This window comes from Mycteria americana, chromosome 9 (genome assembly GCF_035582795.1).
Source record: "Mycteria americana isolate JAX WOST 10 ecotype Jacksonville Zoo and Gardens chromosome 9, USCA_MyAme_1.0, whole genome shotgun sequence".
Taxonomy (NCBI): Eukaryota; Metazoa; Chordata; class Aves; order Ciconiiformes; family Ciconiidae; genus Mycteria; species Mycteria americana.
In genome coordinates this window covers 572,044-598,729 of record NC_134373.1, presented here as the reverse complement: position 1 = coordinate 598,729, position 26,686 = coordinate 572,044, and the positions used below count along the sequence as shown (strand labels likewise).

The 26,686-nt window shown below is 44.9% G+C and overlaps 1 protein-coding gene across 1 annotated transcript; it reads right to left on the bottom strand.

The window, feature by feature from the left end:
* Positions 1-221: 221 nt before the first annotated feature.
* MCM3AP (minichromosome maintenance complex component 3 associated protein) lies at positions 222-26,658 on the bottom strand. Its single transcript, XM_075512145.1, has 28 exons — positions 25,775-26,658; positions 25,456-25,679; positions 24,696-24,774; positions 22,616-22,763; positions 21,321-21,517; positions 20,240-20,379; positions 19,542-19,739; positions 19,055-19,323; positions 18,212-18,374; positions 17,474-17,634; positions 15,992-16,236; positions 15,469-15,659; positions 14,400-14,500; positions 13,300-13,431; positions 12,604-12,717; positions 11,950-12,102; positions 10,352-10,549; positions 9,968-10,036; positions 9,142-9,276; positions 8,577-8,730; positions 7,863-8,121; positions 7,398-7,495; positions 5,633-6,023; positions 5,233-5,490; positions 4,355-4,484; positions 3,181-3,387; positions 2,383-2,533; positions 222-1,870 (listed from the first exon to the last, which is right to left on the bottom strand). The coding sequence occupies exons 1-28, from the start codon at positions 26,598-26,600 to the stop codon at positions 1,712-1,714; spliced, it is 5,550 nt and encodes a 1,849-aa protein (XP_075368260.1). The 5' UTR covers positions 26,601-26,658; the 3' UTR covers positions 222-1,711.
* Positions 26,659-26,686: the final 28 nt, after the last annotated feature.

Below are 26,686 nucleotides of genomic sequence, written 5' to 3'. Positions count from 1 at the left end.
CTTTTGCTGCCGTCCCCGCGTTCTCCCGCCGCGCCCCGGAGCCGCAGCGAAGGCGTGAGGTCCTCGGGCAAGAAGGGGCGGGGGAGGGGGCTGCCAGGAGCGAAACCAGCCTCTACAGCAGCCTGGCCCTGGGAGCCGCAGGACTACCCCTGCCCCGCAGGCTGGCAAACGAGGATATTTTCCACTAGACAACGCAGGGATTAAGAAAAGCAGCACACGTGGATAGCATCCTGTACCACGACCTTTCGCATAGCAACGAGGTGACAGCACATTTTAAGCCACTCAAAATTTATTAGGTACAAAACACATTTACAGCAGATGGTATGAACTACATCCCAAAACACTTTTGGGGTTTTTACAGCTGAATTCCAGGTAAACCAAGAACATCGCTGCCAGCACTGGGGTAAAGCATGGCAGAGAGCAGCACACAGGCTTCACTTTGCATGCAACCAGTGAAAGCTAACACAACTCAGCCCAACAAAAGTAGATGTAGTATAAACAGCCTCAAAGCATAAATTTCTTCAGTTTAAATTTCTTATTTCAACTTAATATTAACCTACTATTGCTATTCTAGGTTTAAGAGAAATAATACAAATGCTATTAAAAAAACAACTATAAAATTACTTTTTTTGGAAGGTACCTACATAGTTTTGGACTACTCGGAATTTCAAATGAAATTAGAAGCAAGTCAGACAACTGGTCTGTGGCAGGGAAGATAATCAGCAGTTATCCCCAAAGCTGCAGTAATTTGTATTTCACCAGACAGAAGTTTCTGTCTGAGAAAAATCTGCTGACGTAATAAAGAAAAAAAAAGATTGCTTGTACAGGAGCACTGCAGGCATGAAGTACATCTTCCTACTATTTACTGAGAATCAAACTAAAACCAAAGGTCTTCAACTTCCAAAGCCACCGCTTTTTAAATACTGGAGAATGCAGGTAATTGCTCTTCCAAAAAAGGAAAATAATTTCTTCATAGCCGTTTACTGAAGACTGAAGAAAGCATCCTGCTTTTCAGCATGACAATTAATTTGTAGAATAAGCAACTAATCTGGTTTTAATGCTGTAAATATTCAGTACAATAAAACTTGGGCCCAGCAGCACAAAAATCCTTCTGGATTTGCACTGAGCATCGCTAAGTACAAAATACAGCCAAGTGTTGCACCGACTTGAGAATGACAGTATCGACATTCCTGGGCAGCAAAACAGCACTTCAAACCCCAGTGCTGCTGCAAGGTAGCTTCTGCATGAAGCAAGCAAGCACAGAGCTGGGACAACATCTCGGGAACTGTGACTATGGAGAGCAATTGCTCTGATGTTCCCAGGGGCCCCTGCTACCTTACAATTTTCTCCTGGTGAAGCTATGTTTACCCACAATGAGAGTTGGTAGAAAGAAAAAATCACAAACATGTCCATTTAAGGCTTTCCAAGAAAAGGATTTGATTCGTCTCCGTGCCTATGAAGGAGAAAAGGCGGGAGGCCCAGACCAGCCAAAGCTCAGCAGTGAGCCAAAGGGACACGGTGAGCCACGACACACCGTCTCTGTGCAAGGCAGCCACATGAGAAGGGCCCAGGCCCCATGTCTGCTCTGTGTTCTCCTCCCAGGACAACACCTGCTTTTTTTGGAATGTGCCCCAGGAGCTTATCTGTTCCATCACCTGGCTCTGGATTTCTTTACCAAGTCTCTTGGTCTGCACATGTATCTCAACTCTGCTCAAATATCCACCATGTCCACCAAAGCAGATAGGTGGAGCTCAGAGGCAACTTCACCCTCCTTGTTCGCTCTGAGGAGCCGTTGCAAGTGTTTCAGTCTGTCCGACAGCGTGGGGCTTAGCTCCTCCACCAAAAGCTTGCATCCCTCTTGACTCCCAGCCTGGGCAGAAGGAAAACAGACGAGACTGAGAAAGAAGCATTATCCAGTACCAACAAGGAACTTCTCAGCCCACTGGCTGTTCCCCCACTTTTGAGAACAACCATGGAGGTCAACACCCCCCCCCCCACACACACACACACCCCCCGCCCCGAGGAGGTAAGGCAAAAATAGCATGTTCTGCTGTTTCTGTCCCCAGCCTTCCTTTAGCTGGGGGAAACTGACCCCCAACAGTGATTCCCTAAGTTAAAGCCCAGCACCACAAGGGGTATTGTTACGACTGCCAGCAGCAGAAAGCATTAACACCTGTGAAGAACTTATTCCAGATCTGTAGAAAGCATTCCCCTCCCTGGAAAGAAGTTATTTCCAAGGTGTAGTTTTTCAATTCTTTATTTCCCAAGTCTATCCAGCATGGCACACCAAGGTAATTCCCACTAAAGGTGTTATAACTACAGCAGGTTGGGCACCTGCACTCCTCAGAGCTACAGTTAATTCTCAGTACCACCCTTTCTTACCCCTTGAGCAGATGATGCAGGACTCTTCATCAACGGACAGGTGACAGCTGGGGTGGAGACCAGAGACTGGGGGAGGTAGAGAGGAAGACCTACCAAATCACCAAGGGGCTCAATGTCCTCAGCTAGACATTGGTGCAACTGTTCTTCAAACCTGGACAGAAAGATCAAGAGCACCAGTCAGATTGCAGCCTAGCTTTGTTCTTGTAACCAGTGGGTTAACCCAGAGTTTTGGGTTCAGAAGTGTCTGCAAGAAGGATCTGATGTTCACAGTCATTTCCAACGTGGTCTGACATACCCCACTGCTATGACAAAAATCCATCATAGAACTTTGTGGTACAGAAAGGAGCCACACAGACTGAAGACACCCAACTGATGGGGAAGGCAAAAGACAAGAAACCCATGGGCCAACCTCAAAAGCTTTAGTTCTTCAGCTTTGTGATCTGCGTTGCTACAGACACCAAACTGACATCCCAAAGTGGACTTTACATCTGTGATACTGCAGGACACACAGACTACTGTACACACTGTACTGCTTTAGTTTTGGTGGCTTGATTGACCACAGACAGTTTCCAACCGTTCCTCAAAGCTCTGAGCTCTACCATCCTGGACTGTTCCTGTGATGCAAGTAGGAGCTAGCAGGGCTGCACTGATGTGCTTGATGAAATCAGATGGAACTGGAGCTAGTCTAGACTGTTTCCTAGCACTGTTGGACTGCAGTTTCCCATTACATACAAATTAGACATTGTTTACAACCCTGGGCCAGAGCTGCAAGGGAAGGGTGCTGCTCTGGGAACTTACCTCCTGCTTTCTATTTTCTCCAGTTGCAACTGTGCCAGCAGACGCTCTGGGAGAAGCTCCTGGGCCGAGGCTGTGTCTGTGAATTCATCTGCACTGGGAATGCTCTTTTCTTGACCTGACAGCATACTCATGCCAGAACCATATTGACCTGGCATCATGGAGACACTATAGGGTTTCTTAAAAGAGTTGGGAGATTTTACCCTTGACCTGAGAGGGGAGGAAAAAAAAAAAACAAAACCAAACAAAACCACAGAAATTGGTATGAGCATGTTTATTTTTCCCTGCTGGCTTGAAATTTGGAAATAGCAGGGAGTAAGAATTGAGCATTTGGAGACACAATTCCCTTGTACCAAGGTCCAACATACCACCACCTATGCATGGGATTTGAGAGGAACTAATCTGGCAGGGGGCTGGAATTCACCCCAAAGAAAGGTACCTACCCAACAACTCCTGCTACACAGCAGAGTAGCAGCTAAGCTTCCAAGAGGGAAGAGAGACTGGCTTCACTCTGAACAAGGCTAGGGAAGTGAGCTAGACTCTTGAGATCTCAAATACTTTAATACCACACAGCTCTAAGGCACCCTCCCCCCATAACCTCTAGCATTTTCTCTTAGCAGTGGGACTTTCCTGATGTCTTCCCCCAAGCTGGGACAAAGCCTCCTTTTGAACTCAAAATGCTGCAAAATTAACATGTAATTACCAAAGAGTAAATCTGCAAATCATCTAACATGCAATTCATCTGTCGGTCCAGGCTGCAACTGAAGGTGAATGTAAGGGAGGGGACACTATAAAGGGCATGCTCATAATTCATCCCCAACCTCACACTTTGTGTACCTAGAGTACAAGTCTAATTCCAAAGCCACAGCAGTATTTTCTTTGGCAGAAGTTAATTTCTCTATCTATAACACTTTAAGCGCCCCCCAAACAATCCATTTCTTTGAGAGCTGAGTAACCCTGCAGAAATAAAATCTACTTACTACCCTTGTACATCATTTCAAGGAGATGTACACAAGCATGTTCTAGGAGGATGCCATATACTGGTTTTCAGCATCGTGACAGCGCTATATGTTCAACAGAGGCCCCGAGCAACCTCCCTGGAGTTTAGCAAGCAACTCTGATGGCACAATGGACAGCTGAATGCTACTCGCACAGGCAGTGCCAGCAGCTGCCTCACCTCTCGTGGCCTTGCCGAATCTCCTCCTGCGTGCGCAGTCTGGCTTGTTCCCATGAAAAAGGGAGAGTGAAGTTCTTTAAATGCTCCTTGAAGAAGTACACACGAATCTGACCATCTTCACTTACTGCTTCTGTGAATAAACCCAAAACCAACGTTTAATATTAGAACAGATTTTCCCCTTCAGAAGAAAAGCTCAGTATTGAAAAGTCAATTTGAAGAAAAATTGCGTGTTCACTTTCAAGTAGCTTTAAGTTGTAATCTGCATGCAAAAAGGAGCCTTCTTGAACTGATTTACTGCTCAACAGATAGCAGATTACTGGGAAAGACTGTAAAATGCTGCTTTACCTTCATTTTAAAAATTCTAGTGCATCCAAGTTTGGTGTTCAGTGGGTTAAGTAGTCATTTCATTAAAAGAGGTTCCCTGTAGTTAAGCCAAGCAGGGCACCAAAAAACCCCACACACACTTGAAATGGAAAGCAAACAGAATCTGGAGACAAACTTCATTAATCCATGGAAGTGCTCATCAACAGTGACAGCCTGCCATCTCAGCTGACCTGAGCTTACATGACTTCTGAGGGACCAATTCTTGGCCTTTGGTTCAATGTAAACCCTCTCCTACTGGGAGAGGACACCTGAAAGACCACATTCCTCCACACAGAGACAAAATTTTTAATCACAAGCTCAAATCAAGTCATAACACTAAATACACACTCCAAAAAACAGAAAGATGTGCAGTAAGCACAGTGTCATTCTACATGACATCAAGACCATAGCTCTCTCCCTGCTACATATCACTCGCTGCCATGCATAAAGGCACCGTCAAGTTATTAAACACAGTTATGCAAGAAGTATCATCCATGTTGCAGGACACAAGATACCTGGAGCAATAGGCAGTTTGGGTGGTTTCCAGTCTCTCAGTTTATGATCAATGCAGACTGCCAAGATATCATCCCAAGGGATCTCATCAACAGAAGGTCCATCTTCATCAGAGTTCCCAGATGTTCTGTTTTTCCACTTCTGGTAAGTTTTGCTCAGCAGATTCTCCACTTGAGACTGGATCAGTGGTTGAGTATGGGAAGAACTAGCAATCTGAGACACATACTGAAAAATCATGTGGCAAACAGGACGCCAAGGAGCTATGGAAAAAAACCCAAAGTAAATTGCAAGACTTAGTCACAGAGCCAAACTACCCACCTTACAGGCTGATAGTTCAACACAGTGCAGGCACATCAGAGAACGATGTGCCGCTAAGAGGATACTGCAGCATGAGGTACATACCACCTACTGGAGGCAGATCTAGGTACGGGATCTGGAAGGACAACACAGCCTTCTTCAGCCAGGCCAGGTGATCAGGCATGTTCCACTGCAGGTGGGGCAACAGCTTGTTACCCCCAGGCTCTGAAAACTCAGTAACAGGCCAAGACAAGTCACAAAGGTGCTCTGAGGATGCCACATCCGAAAGAAACTGTAGCACGCTGTTGTACAGCTCTATGATGACCCCAGGCTCCTGAGATGGCAGGCCAGCTAAACGCCTTTCCTTCCAGTCATGGTAGAAGCGCTTGCCAAATTCACCATCAATTCCATCCTCAACATACTCCCGAAGGGTCTGACTGCAGAGCTCAAGGGAGTCAGGGCATTGGGAAACCAGCCAGCCCACAGCCGCAGAGATCTAAGACACACAAAACATGGGTGGTTAGAAACTGCTCCGCGGCGATCAGGACACAAAGTATTCAGTCCTGCAACTCTAAGTTTTACGTAAGCGTTCAAGATACTATGCAGCAAAATACAAACAAATCAACTATCATCATCCCAGTATTTGCAACAGTAATTCTCCAACTAGGTGGTCACAAACTAAAGTCACATGCAGCAGGCTCAGGAACAGACAGAAAGAGGCTGTTCGCACCAGGTGCCATTGTGCTGTGGAACTCCCTGCTGCAGGATGCTGGGGATGCCAAAAACTTATCTGGGAGAAATTGGACAGATTCACAGAAATTAACCCAGGGTGACTATATCCAGAGATGCCATGTCTGATTCCTGGCAGTCCTTGAACTGCAAAGAGATGCAAGCTGTGAGGGTTTGTGGGGGAGCATCACTCCAGGCTTGCCTTGTTCTCAACTTCTTTCTTAGGCACCTTCTTCAGACACCATGAGAAGGGAACATGGGGCTGGAGCTGCTTTTAGTCTGTGATAGCTTGGCTGCTACCCTCTCCCACCTCTCCAACCCACCCTGCTATGACTCACACACAAAAAACTATTTTAGACTTCTAAGTATCCTTTTCCATCATGGGTTTTGATTAGTCTCCAGGCCACTGTTGCCAAGCACACAGCAAACTGAAGGACAAGGAGAGAAGCTGTGGTCTGGAGGCTGTCAGGGAGAGATCCGTACAATACTTCTTCACATATGTGAGAGGATAGAGGCATCCCTCAGTCCCATCCACCAAGATGGAATACTACTGGGTGATCTCACAGCAGCCAGAAGAGCTACAAAGGGTCCTTTGCATTTTAGGATTGGGAGCTTAAGGGCACAAAGGCTTACCCACCACTAGCACTTGCCTGTTAGGCAGGACCTCTGCTAGTCAATGCAGGTGGGACAGACAAGAATGGATTTACATAATCCACATATTTTGTTCTCAGTGCAGTTTTCAGTATTGCACAGAAGAAACTATCTTTTATGTAGCAAATGCCACTGATCTCTAGTCAGTTAAAAGAGAACAGTCACGAATAATGGAAAAGTAGCAGAAATATTTCATTTCAGATTAGTTCTGGCTGATGTTGGAATCACTATTAACAAGCAAGTACCCGACTCCAGCAAATTCAGGTGTGTGAAAAAAAATAAGACCTTTTTGAACAAAAATTATGTTACAGAAACTTCAACAGAAAAAAAATATCCCATTACACAAGACTCAGCTACAATTTAAACTACTGAGAACATAATAATTCCTTATAAGGCATTATATGGAGGTTATTGAGGCATTATAAGGAGGTAATTGAGAGGTTAATGATAAACCAGTCAAGTATCTCTTCATGCGAGTTGCTGTTCTTACCCTTCTGGTGCCTTGTAAGTCATTGATTGAACCTGGGAGCTCAACAATGGTGTAGTCTGAAATAAGCTGGGCTGAAATCAAGTCCTGCAGCATCAAACCTTAAAAATAAGAAAACCTGCCATATACACAGATAAAGAACAAATGGGTATCTCCTACTCTGACTTAGTCTCATGCTCTGCATACATTCACAGCATCACTTCTCTCCTCCATCCTTCCCGTAGACTCTCAGGATCAAATACTATGTGCAAAGAAAAATTGGAAGCCAAAAGAAAGTTCATTTCTTTCCATACTGATCAGTTCTTAAGGCCTCTGGATTTCTAGCAAAGCTCTGAAAAGTACTGTACTTCACAGTCTCTCCCTTTACTAGACGCTGTATTTGAGAGACTGCACAGCCGCAACAGTTCTACTTGGGGCAGCCCTAAACATTCATGTTGGTTTTTTCAAGGCACAGAAATAATTACATACCTTCTTCTGCTTCTTTCTCTGTGGCCTCCTCTTCCTGACCAGGGACTAGAACCACAAGGGGAACTATTGGGTGGAAAGGTTTGGCCTGAAGCAACTGTTTCAACTGCAGTAAAGCTGAAAGCCAATAAACATCATCTTCTGCAACATCTTCACTCCTAACTCGAGGCGGCAGGAGAAGAATGAGACCGCTGGTTCCAAGCAAGTCTTTTTGCATCTCAGCTGTATCAAGCTCAGAGTTGGACAGTGTACCATGTGCCACCTATACAAGTTAAAGATGACAACGTAATATAGCTAAACGAAGCTATTTTCATACTGAAATCTGCAGTTTACTATTATTAGCATTCAGCTTTAACGTTAGTTACCAGGAGCTCTACAAACACTAAGACAACAAGTTATAAGACAGACAAACATGGATGTGTCCAATAGATGCAGGTGAGCACATAAGTACACTTGAGCACCTCATTTGGCATTAGGAATTGAGATGACTGAGGTTCTAACTATTGCACTGTATTTAGGCAGGTATTTACTCGGTTGACTGGAAACAAGGACAAAATCCATCTTTTTCCAGGCCTTTCCAACAACCCCATCCCTCCCAGTATCATCTCCCTCCATCTGACAGGACACAGTGTGAAAAGCTTCCACACAACATCCACTGGAAAAGAGCACACCCTGCTTTTATGGCCTGTTAGGTATCACAAAGTTGTTCTCACCTACCTTTATACACACACTGACTTTAATGCTTCTGCTCCCTTGCATGCCAGGAGAATTAAGTAACGTCAGCGTTTGAATTCTGCCTTCTGTATGTGAAGCATTTTTCTTCCAGCTTTTGTCTCCCATAAATTTGGCTTTCAACCAATCTACCAGTACCCTAGCAAACAAGAAAAAAGTGGGATTTTGGGGTTTTTATTTTAAAAAATGGCATTTTAGGGTTTTAGTACCAACACCTCTAAGACATCACAATCTATCACAACCCCAACCTTCATATTGCTTGGATTTTGCTAAATAGCTATTAAATGTCCTGAAATTCTCCACACTGCTACATATCTCAAGGTTTTCTGTTTTCAGTATGAGCAAAAAGAATTCAATTAACAATGTCAGAAGAAGATACAGACCACTGCAATAAAGTACAGCTATATTTAGGGTGCTCTGGAGAAAAAAAACAAACTGGAAATTTGACACGGTATGGGAAAAAACATACATCAAGGAATGTATGCTACTACTTTTCTTCTATTTGACTGCCCTGCATGAGAAAGGGACCCAGCAATCAACTCTTACTTACCTGTTGGGATCATCCTCCGCATATTCATCATCATTTGGCAAAACCAATAGCACCTTCCAAAAAACCTGTTCTTGTTGAACTGGAATATGTTCAGTGATTAATGAGACAAGATCCAGGGGAGTCCAAGCTAAATCACTTAGAGAGAGACAGAAGCTGGTGAAAAGACCCCCTAGTGATCATTCCCACCTGGGGAATGTTTTTCTTGCTTTGAACAAGTTACAGTATTGTAAGTAGCTACTGGCCAGTTCAAACAGTCCAAAGTCAGAGCTAATTCTTTAGAGCTGTTGCCCATCTGTTTCACCACAGACCAGATGCCTTCAAGAATTGCAGCTGCTAAATCTGTTACATGAGCTTTACTTTGTGGACTGTGGGACCATATGTGTATTGCTTCACTTCCACACTGCTTCAATACCCTGCTCCAATAAACATACAGGCCATTAGAGTGCATGACAAGCCATGAGAAGGCAGACCTCCTGCTGCACTTTAAACTTCTATATCAATCCCTTTGTGCCACAAGCCAGGCTGGTAACAGCTCATTTACTCCTCTCCCCCTATACCCTATCCCAGGCCCCATCCCACCCAGGTACAACCCCTCCCCCAATATCCATCAGATCCTTAAAGTTACACCCACAGCAATAGGATCAGATGGCCTAACACTTTCATTAATTTATCTTTCAGTTTCCCTTATCTCAAAAATACTCCCAGAAGCAAGGCTGCAAGTGGACACTTGAGTGTGATTTGCCATTCCCTAGGGACATTTTTGAGATCTCTGGCATTTCTGTTACGGTTTGCTTAGAAGGAAAACAAGGATCAAACACCAACATACCTTAACAATTGCTGGTAGAAGTGCTGAACTTTAATTTCATGCACTGTCTTGTTTCTCAGCCAGTTCAATCTGGAAACAAAAGATTCTTGGTTTTAATTTTTCGTACAACACACATACTTGAACCAAATTTAAGAAACACTCACTAAGACCTGAGAAGTACTGCAGACACTTTAGAAAGTTGCCATTAATAGAAGAAGGGTTTCTTTAGGTTTGCAGCCTCTGTCATGGCATTCGTGCAGAAAGGGTCTTTTTGGGGGTATTTGAGAACAAACAGTTTTGCAAAATCATTAACTTTCACAATGAAGTTTCAAAAAGGGCTACTTTGTAACTTAGCTTCCACAAATCAAACAGATTGCCAACTGCTGTCACTGTAAGTATCCTTACCTTGTGCAAGAGATCCCCAGCTTTCCTCCGTTCCCCAGGTTTACAATTCTCTTGCACAAGTTCTCCATGGCTATAGGCCACTCAGCACTGGGGGACAGTGCTTTCAGTTTATTTTTTGGACCTGCGCAACAGGGAGCAGCTGGAAATGCCCTCATTTGACGTTTCAACTTTGTTCGAGCTGCCACTGCCTCCCTCCACCTTTGGAACAGAACAGATAAATAGGTCACATTAATAAATTCTTTTGCAGACCAAACAGGTTTTCTCATCTTTGCTCTTCAGACTGGATTGGGCTCTCAAACACCCCACAAGTCACAGTCTGCCCAGGGCGAGTGTGAGGCGATGCACGTAGGTGGTGCAGCGGGTTCAGGCTGTATTTCTGCACACAGACGCAAAGTCAGAGCTCAGAGTGTGCACAGGTTGAGACCTGCTAGCTGTACACATGCAGCATCCAAAAGGGGCAACCTTGTGCCCCATTCAAAGAACCAATGCAGACAAAAGGGAGTAGCCTTCTGCTTCGCAAGCTGCACTTGCTCTCAGTGGCCAGAGAGATCACAGGAGGGAAGCAGGATTGCCGTTCATCCATCTCATCCCTTCCTCAGCTGTCCTAGCCGTGCTCCCCAGGCAAAAGTTCAAGCATAGTTCTCCTTCTCTGTTTTCAGCGTGTTTGTTCCTAGCACATAGAGCATTTTACAATGATCCGTTATAAAGCTTCTCTGATATCTCAAGCACTTCCTGAAAATACTTTTGCAAATTCTATTGCAGTAAGAAAGGTATGCCTCTTTTTTCCTTGTTCTGTTTTTAAGGAACATTTAAAAAGGCACATTCACCAACAAGGAGAGAACATATAATAAAGCCTTTATGCTAGTCTATTTTTCTATGACCACATGATTCAAAACATGTACCACCCAACAGTTTTATAACACAAAAATTTATTAATTGAAATCTTTTATTGTGTTTCCTCAAGTATTTTCAGGACTTATAAAAAAAACATTCCTGCATCATCCAGTTTTCTTGACTGCTGCATGTACATTTGTTTCACGTATCTTTGGGCTCCTCCTTAACCTTCCCTATCACACTGAAGGTGATTTACACACTCCCTGAAGAGACACATGAACCAGTTTTAGGACAGAAAGAACTCTGCATGGGAGGGGGCTCCACAGCAAAGAGACTAGCCTGCTGCTGCTTTAGCAGTGAGAAATGCCACCTGAAATGCACCTCAACCTGACTGCACTGGGGCAGCACAGCACAGGGACAAATGAATCTCTGCCTTGGAGCACAACAGCCACTGAACACTTAGCACAAATCCAGAAAAACAAGCATCCAACAGAAAGAATACAAGGAGAAATTATTACAAGTTTCTAGATAGAACGAAGCTGAAATCTCCTACCAAGCTCATTACCTGACTCTGATGAGGTGTGCTCCCCTCCCCACATATAGCTGAGTAACTTACTGGAGGCTGGTAATAAGACTGTAAGTCTACCCTTATAGTGGAGAGAAGACGACAGCAAAAAGAATGCAACCAGACAGCTGGAGTTCTATTAACCACTCCGTGCCAATGCTCCCAAGAAAAGCAGTTTTGTCACAGGGTGGCAACTCACCGTTGCAAGTACTTGCAGAAACACTGGAGCTCCTGAAGGGTTTCCTTAGCTATCTGGAAAATCTTGTCCTCCAGAAAGAGGTCCATGACGTGACCACAGACTTCTTCTGAACACCGGGCAATACGGGCTTGCCGGTCTCTTTCTAAGGCACATCTAGTTCAAAATGAAACAAACCAAGACCTCTAGTGAGGTGGAGACTGCAGCACATGCCAATACAGTTAGCCGAGGTGCAAACAGGGAAGACCATCACATTTAGCAAAGGGGAGGGATTTTCCACACTTCTACTCTACGGCACTTCTAAATAAGACCTGTAATCAATCAGAAGTCATTCAAGTTTTACACTGATCACAGGCTTCCAAAGAAGGGTCTAGAAGAGAGCCCACAGCTGAGCCATAAGGGAGTCAGAAGAAAAATAAGCACACAGGGCAGCCTTGTCCCGGATAAAGCCTCTATTCCCTCCACCCTGGAGGACCGCTACTGCTTGACACAGTGTGACTGCAAACTGGCAGGCTGCTGTACAATCAAGTACTTTCCCTCTCTTTTTAAGTAGCTTATTGAAGATGGCCAAGCAAGCAGCTCACCACTCCCTAACAAATTCTTACCCTTAGGAAAGCCTACTACAGCAAACTATAGCATACAGTATGTTGTACGTACTTTAACTCATTGGCTGAAGTTTCTTGAACGCTCTCCTTCATTACTTCTTCCATTAACTCCATACCCACCAACTGGCTCAACTGCTTTATTAACTGTTCTCTTTCCTGCTTTTGCCTGGAAGGACAGAGAAAAGATTTACACAAGTGGCAAGATTTACACGAGTGAAAAGATTTACACTGGCAAACCTGCCGCTTAGTTACACAAGTGCTACACGCAGTGTCAGACAGTTAATTCGCCTAAAACTGAGTTCCCACTAGCTGGTTTCTCTCTCTAAAGATAAACAACTTTGCATGGAGCCAGGTTTCCCTCAAAAATACAGATAACAATGGAGTTACTTTATTCTTTTCCTAGTAAGCTAGCGACAAGTAGCTCACTCAGAAGGAAAAGTTCCTGCATACAGCAGGGCTGGGATGCATCTCCCTCTCTGGAAGCTCTGGGTGAATAAAAGTTCCCAAAATTCCCACTCTGTGAGGTCACCAAAATACTAACTAGCAGATCACCTGAGAAAGCAGAACGGACAGCCTGTCTGCACAACCCCAGGGCAGTTCAAGGTGAGAGAAACTGAGTGCTGTCAGTGTGGCAGAAAGGCACAGGGCCTGAGCACAGGTGCAAGGACTCAGGTTGGCACCAGCTGTTGTTACGTTGTCTAAGGGTGTATACAGCCCACCCTGCCCCACAGCAAAAGCAGTGACTCACCTCTCTTCCTCCACTCTGCGCTTTTCCTCTTTGACACGCTCCCTTTCTGCGCTAAGCACGTTTCCAGCCACTTGTCTGAGGATCTCCCCCATTACTTCCGTCACAAGTTCCTCCACGGTGGCCTCTGAGGTGCTGTGCAGAAACAGCAATTCTCTTTTCAAAGCCAGAAAGTTTTCATTCAAAGTCTATGCTTTTCTCAAGCATACCCTTGCTCCATTGTGGTGGGCTGACTGCAGCCACCAGCCACATACCCATACTGCTACTGGCTCACTCCCCTCCCTGCATCAGGACAGGGGAGAAAATAGGAAGAACAAAAGCAAGAAAACTCGTGGATGGAGATGAAGACACTGTAACAGGTGAAGGGGAAAAAACAAAAAGCCACACACACCCCCCCACCAAGCAAAGCAAAGGTAGTCAGCCACCACCTCCCTGGGCAGACCAATGCCCAGGCACTCTCCAATCAATGGCCACCCTGGAAGCCAGAAAACCCCAGCTTCTTTTTCCTCTAACCCAGTTTTATTGTTGACCATGACATCACATGGTATGACTTTGGTCAGCCCGGGTCAGCTGTCCCGGTTGTGTCCCCTCCCAGCCTCTGGCATACCCCCAGCCTACTCATGGGCGTGCACAGTGGGAAACAAGGAAGGCCTTGACCCTGTGCTGTTCAGCAATAACCAAAACACTGGTGCATTAATAACACTGTTTTGGTCACAAACCCACATCTACGACTATACCAACTGCCTTGGAGAGGAAGCGTTATTTGAAGCCAAGAAACAGCCAGATCTGGACTTACTCCTCTTGTCCCCTTCAGGGACCTTCCCTTCCAACAACGCACTTATCTTGTGGCAGTGGTGTGAGTATCATGCAAGGCAAGGTTTACAGAGGTTTGTAGTTAGCCTTCCATTAGGCTAGCTGGTGTGTAACAGAGGTGGCAGACATCCTGAAGAAAGGTCTGCTTTTCCCTCAACTGTATCAGTAATACTATCTCCACTACAAACCTTGCCTTGCTTAGTTTTATGATCTTCACGCATGGTGCTGCTATGGCAAACTGCAGCTTTGATGACAGACTCCAGGAGTACCCAGCAATAAATGCTCTTTACCAGATGGCAGCAGTCACGTAAGCCACTCCTGCTCTGCCGACTTCTCTGCACTCTCCTTTGAGGACGTCGTGCACAAGCCCGTCCACCACTTCAGCGATGTCCTACAACACAGCAGAGGAAGCAGCTGAAGCAAGATGCAGACCTGCTCAGGATGGCACACACATGAATTGGGAGCGAGGCTTTTCAGCCTTGTTTAACTGACTGTAACTGGCAACATCATCTGTATTTCTACTTACAAACTATGCTAACTTAATCAAACACAACAGCCTGGAAATTTTAGGCTATCTAAAAGGTTAATAACAGCCCAGAAACAAAAGCAGCTTTCTGTATCAAAAATAGGCAAGTCAAGTTAGGAAGTAATAGTTAAGAAAAGTGAATTTCAAGAGGGATTTCTATTTTCTTACTTGACAGTTTCTCTCATTCTAGCTGATTTAACTCCAAATGACCAGGTCTAATCTTCACTGAAATGTAGCCACATTTAGGTAGAATATGGCAGCTGTACTTTACAAGGCAATGAGACACTCCAAGATGGGTTCAGCCTTAGTACATATCCAAATGTGTGGGAGGGAGAAAAAGGGGAACAGCACAGACACACAGGGTACACATTCAAGACCCAAGACCCAATAGTCATATATCCACAAGAAGAAACTTTGTCATGTCTCATTTGAAATATGTGCCATTAAGAAACAGCTCAATATTATTCACTAAAGCAAAGTTTACCTACTAAGTCAAAGAAAATCACTTTCTACTATCACTTTCTGACTCTCTCCTTAGAGGTTTCTCAAATGAATGCTAAACAGACAGGACTGTTTATCCTACGAAGGAGTCGGAGCAAGCACTGACATTTCAGGCTTGCATCTGCAATCACTCAAGACTTTCTCTTTTAAGCACAGTGCAAGGAAACAACTTCTCAAAGTATCCAAAGCGCTGAAGCAGGGAGTGTCTCCTTTTGACTCTACATAACACATGCAGATTCTGGAAAACTAAAACAACCTAAGAACTCAGTTACCTTGTATTATATTTCACAGATCTTTCCCCAATACTTCATGATGGGTTTAAATTTCCTTACTGTGTCTGTGTAGACAGGCTGAGGCTTTGAAGAGAGAGGCTCAGGTTGTCCAGAGGGTTGGGAGATGGCTTGCGCAGGAGGCAGCACTGGCACAAGCTGACGAGGTAACAGTGAGGGCAGAAGATGAGCTGGGGGCTGGACTCTTACTGCTGTGGCATCTAAATCCACACCTTTGCTTTCCACTCTTCCTTCTTGGGGGGGTGGGCAGAGAAAAATTAAGGAAACCAGGTCAGTCACAAATAGAAGCAAAACTATTCTCATCTTCAAAAGCTGGCTTGCCTGATAAATCTCATCAGGTCATAAAACAAGTCTATAACAGAAGCTTGCTGCCTTAAAGTTAAATATAATTATATCTTAGAAACTAATTTATATTTATGAATATTTTATAGAAAACATTCAAAAATTTCAGTGCACATTACCTCCAATACCAAGTACATACATTTCCAATAAAACAACTGTTTTAAGTCAAGTACACCTAGCAATATATTCCTGAGCAGTATCTAAAATGCATGTTTGCTCTTACCTGTTGCTTCCACGCCAGATTTTTGGCTACCACTAGCTTGATCCACAGAGGTGCTTCCGCCAGTGTACTTGTTCTGTCCATTGAAGCTGGACACCGGCACGTGGTGAGGCACCGAGGGCAACGGCCCGCCATTTACAACTTCCCCAACTGAGACAGTTAGCTTCTGGCTGACAAACATCGATTTACGTGGTTTGGGTAATCCGTCTGGCTCCAAGAAAGCTGAGCGATTCAGCTCCACGTAAGCACTGGGAAAAAAAAAAAACCAGGAGTACATCCTCAAAGCTCCAGTAACCTATAGGTTTTCAGTTGGACAGCTTAGTGGGGCAAAATGAGACAGGTACTGGGCACTCAGGATTCCTCCCTGTAGCCTGGATCTCAATCTTTGGCTGGAACCAGAGCAAGGAAGGCAGAGAGCACTGTCCTCACAGCTATCCTCTCAGGACAGAGTACAAGCTGCACTAACATTTCTGGGCACCCCTGTAGACTATTTTGTCTCTTTCTCCTTTTAACCTTTATCCACTGTGTATATTACCTGTGCACATTTTACCTAGACTACATCCCACATGATAGACGCCAGGGCTATCTACAGAAGTAATTTTAAAAGCTGCAATCTTCTTCCAATCTTGGCACCTGTAGTCTGGCTAATTTATTATTTCAAAACAGAATGTTAACAGGAAATAGAGCACTCTAACTAGCATGCTCAAGTTTTTTGCCTTCTTCTCCAGTCTCTTGAGATTGCAAGACCTGACAATGTATGTATTTCCACAGCAGACACTCTTACCTGCAAACCATTGGCCTCCAACATCCTCTAAAAACTGGTTTCTGGTTTGCACTGTTCAGCTTCATCCCACCCTACATGTATCACCATAATGCCAGTTCCCTGAGAAGCAGAACTGTATCCTCATTTCCTACAGAGCTGCAATTTACTACAATTCAACTGCAAGATCAGAACCTAAAACATGGGTTTTTTTTTTTTTCTGCTGGGTTATCCACAATGTCTCTTTATAGGGAGGAAGTCCCTGGAGTCCAATGGAGCCCAAGCTCAATATGCAGTCTCTCCTTTGGGGGGAGATGTTTCTCTTGTTTTTCACCACCTTCCAGAAGGCTGAAGGAATTCTGTATCCTTGAAATCCCTTGTCACCTTATCAAACCAAGTAAAAAAAGATGTACAAGTGCAAAAAACCCACTACTGTGGGAAGTCACTGTAGTTACCAGGATAGAAACCCCATTTCTTGAGGGAAAGATGCAAAATTAAAGAACTCTTCATAGTTACAGCAATAAAAATAGAACGGATTATTAAAATTTGCACCCATCACTATCCTAGTACTTTGCTTACAGAGCCCAGGCCCTACCCTTTGCCTGTTCTTTTCTTTTTCTGGTTGCAAACTGCAGGATCAGCCCATTCACGTTAACGCTTCACCTAACATCGGCCTAACCCCACCAGGCATCTTAAGGCACAGACGCCCTTTTCCTTACACTTACCCATCAGACACACTCAGGCCATAATAACTTATAAAATCGGTTGCTTCCTCACAATCTTTGAACAGTAGCATGCGGACCAGGTGATCCAAGGGAAACACTGTACATCTTTGGGTGCTCACAGTGTAGGCAATATTGAGAGATTTGAGAGCATCTTTACGAATCTGGGGGAAGATAAAAGAAAAAGTAACTACTAAGTTAAAGACCCAAAAATGTACTATAAAGCGTACTATAAACATGAAAGTCATGTTTAAAAGAAAGCAGTACTTTGTCACCAAATATCCACACAAACAACTATTCAGATTTAACTTTCTTTTTAAATTCTATGCACTTGCTTTCTAGTTTCTGCCCCTCTTGAATGCTGCTCATTTTGAGCATATCTCTCTGTGATTCTTGTGCAGAAGAAAAAGCTTGCAAGGGCTTCTGAAAGTGCAGGTTGATATTTCCTTTGCAAAAGTCTCAGGCCTGCTTCTCTGCTTCCCAATTATTTTCAGGGGAAATAATATGTATTTGTACAGAGTTATGGGAAAAAAGTGCTGAGAAGAACATTTTAGTATTTACCTTTTATATCACGGCAGAAAACTCTTGATAAATTTTTAAATGCTTCTGAAGAAGCAAGAATAAGATTATTTTTAAGGCTAAATATCTACCAAGTTTTCTGCTAAGAAGTTTTTCTCCCAGAAGCCCCAGACTGCTTTACTGATTAACACTTCAAAAAATATCCATCTGCCTTTTCCTCACCTGGTTGAAATAACAATGTAAGAGACAGGCATTCAGATAGGAAGCTGCTTGCACTAACTTGAAAAACCTCACAAAGTTGTTGCTGTTTAATGCAGCAAAAGCTTGAACTGCAAATCTAACTTCTGGAGAGTTTCTAACCTCTGGATGAAACTGCTGTACTTCTCTGTGGAGACAAAAGACAGAGACAAGCCTTTTGCTTCAAAATGAACAATCACAATTCAATAGCAACCTGTAACAAAATGGCATTAAAATTAGGAGCTTTAAGCAAGACATGCAACTTCTGTCCAAATAAATGGCTGTGAATTAAATCTGCAGCATTATTTACTGATCATTTATCTTCTAATGATGCTTGCAAAATCGGCATGTTGTTATTTAGGTACATCACTCCAGCGTCTAGGGAGGAAGGCAGTTAAGAGATTGACCAGTAAAGTATGACACTGCCCACAAAACAGTTTTTGCTTGGTCCTACTGCAGATAAAGCACTGAAGCTTGGATATCACTCTGGGAAGAGAAAAAAATTTTCCTTGATTGAGAATAGTGAAGATTTAACTTTTTTTTGTTTTTTGTTTGTTTGGTTGGTTTTTTTGCTACCTGCAGAAGCTCTAGTGAGTTATTCAAGGAGACAAAACAAAGCTTTTTTTTCTTTTCTTAAAAAATACATACATTTTTTAAAATGACCTATTAAAAAATTCAAGTAAAACATTACTACAGTACACGTTCTTTGGCAAAAAAAAAATTTGCAACTAAGCTCTTCACTTCCATTACAATTTGTCTGGACTTAATCCTAATCTCAACTATTCCCAGAGGCAGAGAGAGAAAACAAGTGAAATCTGTTGTTCCCACCTGAGAATATCACCCTTGTTGAGATTCAGCAAGACATTATAACCTCTGAACTCTGCTTCACTCTTGCAGTAAATCCCCTTGTTAGCCAGGTCCTGATACATCTCCTTCAAGCTCTGCAGACACTTAGTCATGTTCTCATTGTTGATTTTGGCATCAAAGGAGGACATGGGCTCTTCACACAAGTGGTGAGCACAATGGATGTGAAAGCGAGTGCACTTCTCAATCAGAGACACCATCAGTGGGTTGCAGAGATGTTGCTGGGTTATATCCTAGCCAGAATGATAAAGAAAGCATTGCATGTATTTTTAAGCTACAGTTGAAGAGCATAGTCATCTGGCACTATCTTTGGAAAACTCATTTCAACTGTGCTTTAAGTCACTTTGCAACTCAAACTGTTTGAGTTACTATTGCTTTTTGCTTCACTTTGTACAGCATTATGTGATCTTTTGCTTTCTATCATCAAACATCTCCATCTGCCAGTGCTTACCTTTCTTATTCCACGAGTTCTGTTCCAGACAAAGTCATACCATTCTCGGTAGTTTCCTTCTCCTTGATCCATAATGTTTGTCACTAAATAGTCCATGGTCATGCTCAACACCTCAGAAGGTCTCAATTCATGGGGCAAAGGTTCCTCCTGATCTGCTGAAGACCTGCTATATTCCTTGATTGCTGCCGCATGATCTACCTGCAAGATGTGGAGAAAAGAATCAAAGTCCAAGGATTATGTTCAACTTTTCAGGAGTATAGAGGATTTCACCCCATCCATGCCTTTACTTTAGTAAGGAGCAGACTATTAAAGGAGTTTCTCCACACTAACAGCCCACGTCCATTCTGCTATGATAGCAAATATATTTTATTTTCTTCTATGACAGGATCCTAAGTGTTGACTTAATCTCAAACTCATAACCTTCAAGACAATGTATGCTGCTGCCCTACAGTTTTAGAACTATAGTTCTAAAAGCCTGTCTGTAGCTAAATAAAAGACATGACTTAGAGGGGAAAAAGCAATTCTCTAGCCTTCTTGTTTTACAACGGGGAATTGAAAGGCATTAATGAAATGGCCTCCAGAATTTTTCCACCAGAATTAACCCTGTAATCAACCAAACAACACTGACAGCTTTATATAAGCAGCAAGGAAAGAGATGTCCTGGGAACAACAAACCCCTGCATACAGAGGGCTCATACCTTGTCAGATCCTAGAAGCAATTCAAAGATACTGAGCTGGTTTCTTGTCTCCCTCATGTAGCGCTCCTTTTCAGGACACATGTCTGGGCAAGTGCCAACAACAGTTTTTGCTTTGCCAAGATCGGTCCTTTTTATTCGAGCTAAAAAATATAAATAAAATTGAACAAACACTAAGCGTCTCTCGTTTTTGTTTTCATGACAAGCTATTACCCTGATGTGCCAACACAGCCCTAAGCATGCCAGATGCCTCAGCTGGAGACTGTACATTGGTCAATGGATGGATGTCAAGAAGTGCATTGCTAGGGCAACAGTTCACAAAAAAAGCTGGTGGGAAAAGGTCTCTAGAGATTCCCATCCCGCCTCTACTCAGAGCAAGGCTGTACCCACACCTTGGTGTGGTCAGAAACGCACAAGGATGGGGTTCTCCCACTCTGGGGTCTGTCCCAGGATTGCACCACTCCTTTGGGGAAGTTTCTCCTACCGTCTCACCTGGATATTGAGAGTTTTGCTGAAAAGATTGAAGCCTCTAAAAGATACCCAACGTTTTGTATCCTAACTAAGCACCGGCAATTTCACAACTCCACATCAAGTGGATGAGAAATCTGTTTATTGATATAAAAAATAAGTTCCTAAATTAAAAGTAGGGTCAGCTTTGAAATGGCAAGAACAGGATGGAAGGGTTTACAACCCAACACTGTGAAACAAAGGGCCATTTCTTGAAATAATTACCAGCTTGTAGTAGTCTGAATTTAGATAAACACAGTTAGGCTTTGGGTAGCTTTCTTCCAAGAGCCTGCAGGGATGCAAATCTCCTTACATGGCCTCTTTCACAGAAGATGAACAGTCTGATATTCACTTTCCACAAGAAATATGCATGTGCAATAAGTAAAACAGATTTTTGTGTGTTCTACAAGAAAGTAATAGAAGAGTACAATAGAAGAGTATTTTACAGACTGCTCCATGTTAAAACTCTCTCTTTAAAGCCATTTCCATAATATCACAACAACTTTGCAACAGACACAAACACTTATTTCTTTCCAGCAGAGAAGCAGATGTTACACTCATTAACTTCCGTAATTACCTTGTCGCATGATTTTGTCCCTTTGGTCCAGAAGACGGTATCTTTCTTCAGATGTCTCAGCCACTAATCCTATCAGGTTACCAAGAGATGACGATGAAGCTCCCAAGGCCTCTGAGCTCTGCCCTTCAGAACTAGAATCAAACAGATCTGCCTCAAACTGCAGTGCCTTTCGAAGACCAGGCTTCTTTGCTGGAGAACTAAAAATAGAAGATTTTTTTAATCAATAACACACTAATGCATGCCCCGGTCTTAATCAGTTCACTGTTCTTTAGGACGTCAACATCTCTGTTTAGCAGATTATTTTGTTCACAAGGCAATGTATCAAATAAACGAAGTATGTACTAAGGTTGTTATGAGCTAACACTAGCACTGGGAGTTAGTCTAGTTAAATCCTCAACATGGCCTTGACAACACTGCCAAGCATTCTTGATTGTGGTGAAAGCCTCAACCTTTGTACAACAGAAATGGTATTACGGAATCTGTCTTAGAGTGGACAGAACCAGATGGCTGTTGCAGCATTTCTGCATCACTATGGCACAGCAGTTTGCATTTTAAGCCAGGAACTAGCCTGCTGTTTGGTGTGGAAAAAAACCAAATGCTTTCTATAGCAACAGAGATTGTTAAAAGATTTTAAAGGGCCCAGATACAAACATACTTTTAAAATCAAGGAACGTTCATTCCTTCACAACATATTACTAACTTTACAATTATATAACTACACATATCAAATTACTTTTGTCAAACTAGACACACCATTAAGGTACCACAGAAAGATGACAACCTTGCCACTTCAGCAACTGACGCTGAACAGGAAGATTTCTGTACAAAGACCGTTCACTTGAAGTGAGACAAGACAACGATCTAAACTCACCAGCTACTCTGAAAAGGGGATTCTCATTCCACAGAACTGTAGCTGCCTACAAATGGAACTACTCACTTCAGAAGTTCATTTAATCATGACCACAGAACAGTGTCATTACTGCTTGGTCCTAGTTTGGCTCTGCACTCTTTCATTCAATTCCCTTATGCCTCACTACTGCAGGTGTCGTTATTCACGTTGTTATAAACAAAATATTCAAAAGAAAAACACGCAGACCAAAGTGAAAGACCTTAATAAGCAGCTAGAAGTATCTTTCTGACAAGGTGCAAGATCTGTGAGCTTGTAATTCAGACAAACCAGAAGAGACGAGGGAAGCACACTCCCTAAGAATATGACTATTTGGCACACACTGATCATAATTTTTCCGCACACACCCTGTTTCCTGCCAGATGGATTCCCAGAGGAGCAGACATACCTTTTACCAGGCATGACACTGCTGGCAGAGGATCTTATTAAAGGTTTTCGAAGAGGGGAATGCTGATAGTTTTGCTCTTCGCTGCTTTGCCTTCCTTCATCTTCACCGGCTTTCTTCTCCTTGGATGAAAATTCTCTTTTTGCTGGACCTGAAGTGACAGGTAACACTTGGACATATAAACATGAAACCAGGTACTTGCCCAATAGTTTAAGCAACAGCTCTTTTTTCCCCCCATGGGGGTCGTGGTAAGCAGTTTGTTTAAAAAAAAATACTATTAGAAAATAAAACAGAGAGTCACAGTTTTGTACTTGTATGCAAAACTTCCAGGACAACTTGCACTAGAAGCAGTACTGAGTAAGTCTACCAATTGCTAGTCAGCTTCACTGTTCCATAAAGAATAAATATTTTTCAATTAAATATCACTTAGCAATAACCATAATTGGTCAGCAGATTGTCAGTAAATGAAGTCTGATCATCATCCGAATTTAAGTTCGCTTAGGTTTGGGATATAATCCACAAGTCATAACTCTCTATGGGATACAAAATCCATTTCACCTATGTAAACCACAATTCCCAGTGCTCCTGCTGAAGCATTTTAACTATTTATTTCACATACCCAAGCTTAGACTGAGGTTGGCATGCCTTCTCAAGAGTTACATCTACACCTCGCAGGAAGGGAGAATTTCTTCTCCCAGGAACAAATTTTCAACCAGTTGGATTTCTTAAATTTTCTCCGATTACTTATTTTAGAATACTGCTATTCACATTTCTATAGACTTAACACCACAATAAAATGACAAAGGCAAACAGACACCCCTATAGCTGCTGCTTCAGGATGTTAATTCAGAGGAAGACAACTCTGCAGCTGTTCATTTTCTGGAAGGCAAGTTTGTGGCTGAAAAAAAGCTGCGGTGAACCATTCATTTGCTGACAGCTGAAGTCTATCCCCAGGTTAGGCTCTCAGAGGTGCACATTCATAAAGCTAAAGAAAGGGAAGCACTTGACAATTCAAGTATTGGCCTAGTGGGTGAACAGCCAATGTTCACATCCCTGGCCCTAATCCCAAGCAGGGTCTGGAATCCAGGTTTCCCATTTCTAAGCTCAGTTCTCTGGAGGCCAACCACACACACTGTTCTCTCTTTTTGGTTGAAAGAGTATGTAATTGTTGATACACAGAACAGCAGCCTCAGCAACACAGACAACTCACTCTGGGGTATTCCTTAACTCAGTTCTCAGGACGCTTTCCTGAAAGCTGGAAGCCCACATCCCAGCCCATGCTCTGAAGCAGGCAGCGAGGCATTTGAAACTGGGTTTTCTTACAGCCCCAAAGAACATCCTACTTCTAGAGAGGAGCACAAAGTTAACATCACCATATTCCTCTTGTGTGGCTACATGAATGGTTTCTAGATTCTCTTGTAAAACTATACTGTCATTTCAAGTGTCTTCAGCTCTTTCATATGGCTGAAGCAGCATTTTGGCTCAGATCAAGCAAAATGTTTTAGACAACAGGAATTTAAGAAAGAAACAGTGCAATTTCCAACTGTGATTTGCAGTCACTCACTTCAAACTTCCTCAATACCAGAGGACAAGTACTGCGGATGTGGGAAGTTTACAGAGCTTAAAAAAGCAGCCAGGTAACTTCGCAAGAGAAAAATTTTCCAAGGGCTAAATTCTCCAATAACACCCCTTCTGGCTCCCAGGGTTCCCGAGCTACAGGCTGCTAAAGGCTGAGAAATTATTCTGGAAGCAATTACATGCTTTATCCTATTCTTTTTCCCCTCCTCTACATATTCACTGTTAGCCTCTGCCACAGACAGAGCTAGCTGGGATGTCACATAAAATGCAGAACAACTATTTTTATGCTTCTGTAAAGAATAACCTTCAATGCTCCCAGAAGCTCTGCACACCAAACAGTCTGACCAGCAAAAGTCAAACAGAACCGTCATACTTCTGGAACTGTAACGTCCCTGCTGTAGAGACCATCTTTGCATCGATCTCAGCACATCAGGAAACAAGAACAGAGTGGATCCCACGCCATTTACGTATCACCCAGTAATCATATCTGGAAACACAGACTTACTTGTTTTCTTCTTTTGCCAGAACGTTACTATGTCTTTGTGCAACTCTTTTGCTTTTTTTCTGGCAAGAGCTGCAGAGGCCTGAAAGAAAACAAAAGCAGAGTATGAAAACCTATTGGCATCACAACACCAAAATGGGCAGCACAGTTTTTGCCAGAGAAATATTTACCAATTTCCATAAAATTCTCGTTACTGCATTTTAAACTCTCAAGACCTACACGCAACTAGCAGGACTGGGCAGGTTTCCACAAAAAAAGCTGCTTTTCGCTACAACCAGCTTAGAGCATTTGAGACCGAAGGTGTGTTTTTAAGCACAAAGCAGAAACAGAACACACTGTCTCTGAACTGGCTCCTCAACAAACCTCAGCACTGACATAACGGCAGTATTTCCAGCAAGCAGGTCACCCTGCAGAGATCACACGAGCTCACCTCACCCTTGGTGCTGCCGAGCCTGAGCAAGAGTGCAGCAGCGTATGTAATCTGGGTTGGGGCAACATGAGACAACAAACAGGGAAGAGCCGTTTGGTGTTCGAGCTGGATGCTAACAGGACAGCTAGAGCCAGGCAGAGCTCTGGCAGCTACCCCGCTTCAGGTGCGGCTCAGTACACTTCTATCCCTGTCTGTAATACAGTGCTCACAATACAAAGCTTTCCCCCAGGTGAAAAACGCTACCAAACAGGGGTGCAGTTCTCACCAGAGCTGGACCCATCCCAAGCACTCAGATTTACGCCTGCTCGTGTGCCGACTACTTCCGATACTCACATGATCAAAAAAGTGGAGAACGGCCATTTTTTTATTGCGCCTAGTCATGATCCGTCGAACTTTTACGAACTGCCCGAAGTGCTTCTCCAGCACCGTCCTGTCGTTGAGGTAATCGGGGACGTTCTTGCACTGGATGGCCGTCAGCTCGCCGGGCGACAGGCCCCCCAGCCCCTCCGTGCTCTCGCTGCCCCGAGCCCGGCGGGCGGGGGTCGCGGGGGCGGCATCTGTGAAGAGAGGGAGGCAGCCACCTCAGAAAGCAGCGGAGCGACGCCCGGCTGGCGGGGTGTCCCGGGGCTCCCCCCCCGCCGCCCCAGCCTACCTTCCCGGGGGGACTCCCGGGCCTCGGCCGGCGCCGGCTCCTCGGCGGGTCCCCGCTCGGCCTCGGCGGCGTCTCCGCGGTCGCGGTGCCCGCGGCCCTGGCTGCGCAGCACCTCCTCCAGCGTGCGGCCGAAGAGCGCGCCGCCGCGGGGGCGGCTCAGCAGCACGGCCCGCTTCTCCGGCGGCGCCACCGCCGCCCGCCCGCCCGCCGCCGCCCGCCGCGGCGAACGCTCCCGCTCCTCCTTCCGCTTCAGGCCCTTGGGCGCCGGCTCCCCCGGCTCCTCGAAGAGCGGCCGCGGGCCCTTCTCCTCCGGGCGGCCCGGGGCGGCGGCGGGACGCGAGAAGGAGAAGGGTCCCCCCGCTGCGGCCGCCGCAGCCGCCGCCTCCGGGCCCGCCTCGGGCGCGAAGCCGAAAGGCGGCGAGAAGGTGAAGGCGGCGGAGACGGCCGGGCCCTTCTCCACCTCGCCCCCCGCCAGGGGCTTGAAGGCGGCGGCGGCGGCGCTCTCGGGCGCCTTGAAGCGGAACTCGGGCGCCGCGAAGGCCGCGCCGCCGCCGCCCGGCGCCTCGCCCGGCCCCGGGAAGCTGCCCAGGTTGGTGGGTGGCTTGAAGCTGAACCCCGCGTTGCCCGCCGGGGGGCCGCTGCTGGTGCCCGCCGCCGCGAAGGCTGGTGCCTGGCCTAGCCCGTAGGACGGCCCGAAGACGGCGGCGGGCCCGGGGGCGAAGGGGAGGCCGGCGGCGGCGCCGCCCTGCCCGAAGACAGCGGCCTGCCCGAAGCGCAGCGGTGGCGGGAAGGTGGGCGGCCCGCGGAACGGGCCCCCGGCGTTCATGGCGGCTGCCGCCGCCGCCGCCTCTCCTCGGCGGGCGGGGGCGGGGTCCCGCCGGCGGGACGGGGGCGGGGACGCGCAGGCGCGGG